Source organism: Galeopterus variegatus, unplaced genomic scaffold (assembly GCF_000696425.1).
Source record: "Galeopterus variegatus unplaced genomic scaffold, G_variegatus-3.0.2 Scaffold23110, whole genome shotgun sequence".
Lineage (NCBI taxonomy): Eukaryota > Metazoa > Chordata > Mammalia > Dermoptera > Cynocephalidae > Galeopterus > Galeopterus variegatus.
The window spans coordinates 2,685-10,269 of NW_007749221.1; the positions used below are offsets into that span (position 1 = coordinate 2,685).

The window sequence follows — 7,585 nt, forward strand, 5'->3', positions numbered from 1 at the left end:
AAGTACTGGTCCCCACAGGAAGTTCCCCATTTTAGAAGTAAGCAAAGGACAACAAATTATTTCCAGTGTAGAGTTAAATGATGGGAACAGCAAATAATCCAACACAGAAATGAAAGAAAAAACAAAGTACCGACAACCAGAGATGAAGTTTCATATTAACTAGTAAAGGTCTCACTCCACCAAAGAACACCTATAACACCTAGAAGGACCAGAAGTCCCCTGGCATATCAAACCAGAAAGGGGGGAGTTCTGGGGGCCTCAGCCATACCCCCCACACCCATAACCAATCCCGAGGGTGGGGGCCTTGGGCCTCAGCCATGCCCCCACCCACATGCACAGCTAGCCCAGCAACGACCACCAAGCCACTGCAGGATGCACCCCAGGCTCATCTGAGCTGGGGTGGTGGGGGGCCTTGGGCCTTGGCCACGCCCCCCCCCACATGCAACCAGCCCAGCGACGACCACCAAGCCACAGCAAGAAGGACTCTGGGTTCTCGAGCTGGGACAGTGGGGGGTGAGGGCTTTTGCCACACCCCCCTGACATCTGCACCCAGCCCAGCAATGACCAAGCCACTGCTGGAAGCCCCCCAGTTTCCTCTATGGGAATGAGGGGGGTGCCACAGGCCTCAATCCAGTCCCTCCTCCTTCCTCCTTCTTCCATCCCATTTCCTTCCCCTTTCTCCTCTCCCCCTCCCTCCCAGCTGCTCCATAACAACATCCTAGAATGTAAAAAATATTAATAAAATTACGTTTTCTTTAAAAAAAAAAAAAAAAACCCACTAAAGTATTTGTTAAACAGCTGCCAGTTTCTATAAGTCTTTCTACCTTCTTCTCTTCAAGTAAAATTGATGATTAAGAAATCTGTCACTTTTAGTTTACACTGGTTATAGGTAAAAATGCCTATCAACTAAATAAACTAAATTTGGATTATCATTGAAATAATGTCTATCTGGAATGCCTTTCCTTTCCTGTCACCCAAATTACCCATGCTAGGGGCTTAAGCTCAAGTCCGTGTTCCTTCAACAAGGCTTTCCTAACTATTCCAACCCACTTCTATTCCTTTTTTTTTTTTTTCTTTTTTGTCCTTTTTTGAGACCGGCCGCACCGCGCTCAGCCAGTGAGCACTGTGAGCGCACCGGTCATCCCTATATAGGATCCGAACCCGCAGCGGGAGCGCTGCTGCGCTCCCAGCGCCGCACTCTCCCAAGTGCGCCACGGGCTCGGCCCCCACTTCTATTTCTCGTATTTAGTTTCTATTCTCTTAATTGACATATACTACTAGCTTGTCAATTTCTTGAGATTGAATTCATCTTTGCTAATGCCTAGCATAATGCCTGGGAAAGAGCAGAAATTCCAAACGTGTTTGTTGATTAATTTGACATCCTAGTATTATATTTGGTTTTTTGTTGTTGTTTCCTACCATGATCTTGGACGTACTAAATTGATTTAAAAGAAATGGTAATTAAAACCTGTTTAAAACAAAATAAGCATTCTGAATGGATTTTATACTATAATCTAGTGATTCATCCTTTTCCTGTATCAACCAATTTGAAGAGAAAAATATTCTAAATACTTTCAAAGAGGACAGCTTTATTTTACCATCTGGTATCCCTGAATAATAACTCATAATTTTAATGGACACTAGGATAGCATGACCTTGTTTAGACAGTGAAAAGCATAGATCTGAATTGACATGATTACCACTGGTGATGCTATTTTCTTTTTTTTTTTAAAAGATGACCGGTAAGGGGATCTTAACCCTTGACTTGGTGTTGTCAGCACCACGCTCACCCAGTGAGCTAACCAGCCATCCCTATATGGGATCCGAACCCGGGGCCTTGGTGTTATCAGCACCACACTCTCCCGAGTGAGCCACGGGCCGGCCCAGGTGATGCTATTTTCAAAAGCAGTGACATCTAATAACACTTATATTTTGCTCCTACTTGGAAAAGCATTGAAAATTCTTTTGGATTGGATTTATAACATTATACTAAGTGGCCAGCAATCACTACTTGAGTGAAGCCAAAGTCCTAACAAATTGAAACAAGCTAACGTAAAAATACATATCAGAAAATATAACACGAATGAATGAGTGCTGAAACTTGATATAAAAATAATTTCTATTAAAAAATCTGAACACAGGAAAATGGACATTCCAGAATCTACTAGCTTAAGTGTATTGGCAGGTACCCCCAGTTCTTTCTTATACAGCTCCTAATGCCTGGATTATATTTTCTGTTCTGAAATGCAACATGAATTACACCCAAAATGTTTTCAGCAGCTGAAACATTTTTGTATTTGACTTAAATCGTCTAAACGTCTTAATAATTATTCCAGATTCTATCAAGTCCAGAATCATTTCAAAGTATTGAAGATTCTGGATTGTTCCTCTCTGAACATTCCCTTTATACCTCTTTATTCTTCCTAACTGCCAAAGACTCCAAGGTGTTTTACACCTGAATTCTCAACCAGTTATTAAAGCAGTATCACCTAAACAAGAGAGCTAGAGATATTAAGGTAATAGAATAAAAAAAGTTCGGGACGTTTGGTCCTGTAAAATGTCAAAGGGAGAGAAAATGGACAACTGGCAAATGTTCAGAAGTGAATGCAATCATATCAAAGTGATCCTGCTCAAAAATTTCTTCCCTTCCAAAATTTCTTTCCACATAAAAGATTTATTTTCAAGATAAAGAGCCTCCTCTACCATCCTGATCCCTATGTGTTGGTACTAGAGATCTTGCAAACTCCAGAAACAACAACAAACCTTTGAACCATTTGTTTTCAGATGCTGAAATGAGGGGAAAAAGAAAATCAATGTGTGTGATACAGAAATACATGGTGGTTTCAAATTTCCAAAGGTCTTTACAAGAAAAAACTGTATTTGAATGATAGATACAAAGGTATTTATTTAATGTTATTCTTTATACCTTATGTGTATATTATAAATATTGTTTTGTATCTATTTAATAAAAAATTAAACAGTCTCAAGTATCTTAATAAATCACACTTTTCTCTAAGATCCCTGCCTCTTTGAGTATACTTTGCCTATTTAAACCTATCTAAATGAAAAGAAATAATTTCATAATTTCTATAATAACAAAGGTAAGTGTGTTGAACATGGCAATATAGTTGACCCTGAACAACATGGGTTTGAACTGTGTGGGTCCACTTATATGTGAATTTTTTTTCCAATACATGTATTTTCTCTTCCTTACTTTATTGTAAAAATACAGTATATAACACATATAGCATACAAAATATGTGTTAATCAACTATTTGTTATTGGTAAGATTTCCAGTCAACAGTAGGCTATCAGTAATTAAGTTTTTGGGTAGTCAAAAATAATACTTGGATTTTCAAGGGTCAACTGTAACTCGAGTAGTGCCTTAAGCTAAAATTGGTTTGCTGGGCTGGCCTGGTGGCGCACTGGAGAGTGCGCCGCTTGGGAGTGCGGAGGCGCTCCCGCCGAGGGTTCGGATCCCATGTGGAGACCGGTTCCCGCTCACTAGCTGAGCGTGGTGCATGCGCAACACTGAGGGTTGCGATCCCGTTGCCGGTCCCCGGTACGGGCACGACACCGAGGGTTGCGATCCCGTTACCGGTCAGTAAAAAAGACAAAAAGGTAAAATTGGTTTGTTTACAGAGAAATAACTCAAAATTAACCTAGTAAGAACTCCCTTCCACTATTATGTCTACATTCTTGAGCTCCCCCATACGCCGGTTATTCTTAAAGTTTAGAATAATACGGAATAGCTGGGTTTTAAGGAGAAAACTGTGAAAAAATTATAGAGTTTCAACTTCATTATAGGAAGCAATCTCTTTAAAGCACAACTGTGCTCTTAGCCACTGTTGTTACATGACAACCCAGTGCAGAAATTAATCTACAGTGAACTTTCAGTAACTTTTGCCAGGCAAATCAAAATAAGGAATTACTTAAGCCTCCCTTTCACAAAATATTTGTTTTCTAGACTGTTCTCTAGCAACTGCCTTCCACTAAAACATCTCACCTAGAACTGGAGGCAAAATGATAAATCCAGATGACCATTCCTCCCACTGTAATTTGAAGAGTACAGGTCACTTCTGCATACCTATAGTCTTTTGCCATGCCTCGTGGTTAATTAATGAGCCAGTGATAGAAAAGTGGCATACCTGAATGATGAAATAATGACTAGTCAAAGACACACTGTACAATCTGCCTACTTAAAACTGATATCACTTGGTTTTGTGTTTCTTCACAACCACATAGGCAGATTATCGCTACCAGGTTAGAAAATGTAAGAGGATTACAAAGGGCTTGGTCAAGACCTAGGAGTAGAAAAGAAGTTAGAAATTGTACTGTCACAGTGCCCCATAAATGTAGAGCAATTCTCAACAGAGGCACTATAGACATTTTTGGTGGGACAATTTTTTTACTGTTCAGGGTCTATTCTAGCACTTCAGGACATCTACTGATTCTGCCTGCTAAATGCTGGTAGCTTGAGGAAGAAGGGAACAGTCATTGTGACAACAAAAACCAGACTCATTGATTCCTAAATTATAGGAGATGTGTAGGGTGGAGGAGGGAGTGGTAAAGAACAATAGCCAAGAAGGTTGAAAAGTCAAAACCTTAGATGTTATTAACAGGAACAGTCTTAGAAGATACTGTATATAATTGAGAACATAGATTAAATGCCTTCAACAGTCCCGAACATGTAGGTCATTAATAAACAATGTTTCTCCTACTAGAAGTCACCTGTTCCCAAACCAACAAACTTTTCTTTTTTTTTTTTTTTCCTTTTTGTCTTTTTTCGTGACCGGTAACGGGATCGCAACCCTCGGTGTCGTGCCCGTACCGCGACCGGCAACAGGATCGCAACCCTCGGTGTCGCGCCCGTACCGCGACCGGCAACAGGATCGCAACCCTCGGTGTTGCGCCCGCACCATGCTCAACCAGTGAGCGGACCGGTCTCTATATGGGATCCGAACCCTCGGCGGGAGCGCTGCCACACTCCCAAGCACCGCACTCTACCGAGTGCGCCACCAGGCTGGCCCACCAACAAACTTTTCTGTCACATTATTGATGATATTCTGCTTCAATACCTCTGGTGTCACAGAGAAAAAACATAGCCTTTGGAGACAGAGAGAGAGGTTTGAATCTCAGTAAGGCAGCTGTGTGGACACTTAATTTGAACCTCAGTTTTCTTATTTGTAAAAGAGGAATAACTATCTAGGAATAACTGTGGTGTGATAAGAATTAAAACTAATATATGTAAAGCACTCACAAGTACTAAGTGCCCAACAGACAGGAATCATGATTATTCTCACTCCAGTGAGGAGATTTACTCTCTCCAGAGGAAACACATTCAGCAGTGGGAAAATTAAAGCTATTTGAAAAATCAAATTAAACCAAAATCTGCTTCCCCTTGACTTCTGCTATTTAAACCAGCATATTCCATTTTTTTCCTCTAAAAAAATCTAAGAATTAAACACCTCCAGTTCCTCACATAACGAGGCTTCTAGATATATCTACTCTCCTGAAGGCCTTCCTCTGGATATGGGCTAATTTGTAATGTTACTTTCAAAACTCAACACTGAATACAATGCTCTGATACTGGTCATTCATATACAATATTTCAATTAATGTACACAAGAATTTTCAAGTAAAAACAGACCCAGTCCCTCCAACTTTTTTTTTTTAACATAAGAGTTTGTAGAGAGTGGGCAGATCAACTCTGCCTTCAGTACGTCCCTTTGTTTAAACAGATGTTTTGAATCAAACATTTGAATTCTCAGGTCTTAGGAATGTCTTAAAGCATAGTGAAAGGAAAACTAAAGGATTAATGATTACTTTGTTAATAAAATCTAGTAGGTTTTGTCAGGCTACAATTAAATATAGAAGTAAAGCTTATGGTTCATAAATGGATGACATGTTAGCAGAGAACAGAAAATGCAAAGACATATTTAGCCTGATCAATAACTTGATTCTGTTAGCAAATCCCATTTAGAAATTACCCAAGTACTCTCTGCAAAAGCATCACCTGCATATCCAGTCCACATGATACCAGGCTCTGAGGCCTCCGAGGTCGAAAAGCTATAGAGGAACAGATATTGGAATGTTTCTTCAGGGATCTGCTAACTTTCTTATTTTCCAAATCTAGAATTTTGATTGCCCCAGAGTCATCAGCAGAAGCCAGCAGGTTTTCAGTTTCATTCAATGAAAGACAATTGATTTCTTCTTCGTTCACATGAAATTGGTCCAGGGAACTTTTGAGGAATCTGACATCCATTATGCTAATAGTTTCTCCATGTGAGGCATAGAGCTTGGTGGGACGGGAGTGAGAAAATAAGACACTAGTAACATCATCAGCCCCTTGGAACTGGATGTGTCCTAATAGAGTCCCATCTTCACCCCAAGTGATGAGATCTCCACCCTCTGCTCCAGAAGCCACTAGTCCTTCTTTACTTGCATTCAGGCAGAGAATAGGAGAAGAATGTCCACCAGTCCACTTGACTGCCATAATGGCCCAGAAGACTCTGTGAAGAGGGGGAGGAAAAACTATAATTTCATGTTCTATCCAAGAACTTGATGGCAGAAGACAAATGTAATAAGCAATATTTCATATAAATATTTCTAAGTGGTACTTATAACATCAAGGCCAAGGGTTTGGGTTATTGTACCAGCCAGCACCAAAAAATTTTAAAAAAAAATTTTTTTTTAAAAAAATCAATAATAATAAAAAAGATATTTAAAGATCAAGTCTACAAAAATCCTAGGGGAACACAGGGTTGTGGTGTACTGGCTGGCACATGACTAAGTGAACTTTCCTTGCTATCAGTGACCCAGGTAAGCCTGGTCCTCTAGTCTTTGACCTGAGACCCACATAAGAATAAACACTAAATTTTAAATTAGGAAAAATTCTTTTAAAGAGAATTAAAAATTCTGCATGATCATCATGATCATCAGGTTATACCTTTTATCTGGATAATGTTTTAGAGAACAAACACTGTAGCCAGATTCTCCAGGTGTGTATTAGCTGGGTAACTTTGGGCAAGTTCCTGAACGTCTCTGTGACTCACTTTCCTTCTTTATAAAATAAGAAAAAATAACACTCATAGGACCATTGAGAGGATTAAATGATAATGTATGTAAAGCACACGTAACAGTGTCTGGTACATAATGAGTGCCCAACAACTCTTCCAATTATTATTTCTATTTTTATTAACTTGTTCCAAGTGGCATCATATATACTACACAGGTGGTCTGAAAGTGTGTTCCCCAGACCGGCAGCATCAGCATCACCTAGGAACTTTTTAGAAATAAAAATTGTTGGACCCCACCCTAAACTTACTGAATCTGAAACTCTTGGGGTGGGGCCCAGCAATGTGTTTTAACAAATCATCCATGTGATTTTTATATATGGTAGAATTTTAGAACCTGTAACATACTAATCATCATCTGGGGAACTGGTTAAAAATGCAGACCCTTGGGTCTTACCATCAGAAATTCATTCAGTAGGTTATCTAATTTTATTTTCAAAACAACCCTTCTAATTGGTATTATTCCATTTTACAAATACTAAAACTGAGCCTCAGAAACATTAAATAAT

The 7,585-nt window shown here is 39.5% G+C and overlaps 1 protein-coding gene across 1 annotated transcript in view; it reads right to left on the minus strand.

Annotated features, from left to right (window-relative positions):
* Window positions 1-6,513, minus strand: part of LOC103583446 (WD repeat-containing protein 53) — an 8,972-nt gene extending 2,459 nt beyond the window's left edge. Inside the window, exon 1 of the mRNA XM_008564756.1 lies at window positions 6,017-6,513. Within this exon, the coding sequence (XP_008562978.1) occupies window positions 6,017-6,496 (480 nt within the window). The 5' untranslated portion in view covers window positions 6,497-6,513. The remainder of the gene's footprint in view (window positions 1-6,016) is intronic.
* Between the last annotated feature and the right edge of the window lie 1,072 nt (window positions 6,514-7,585).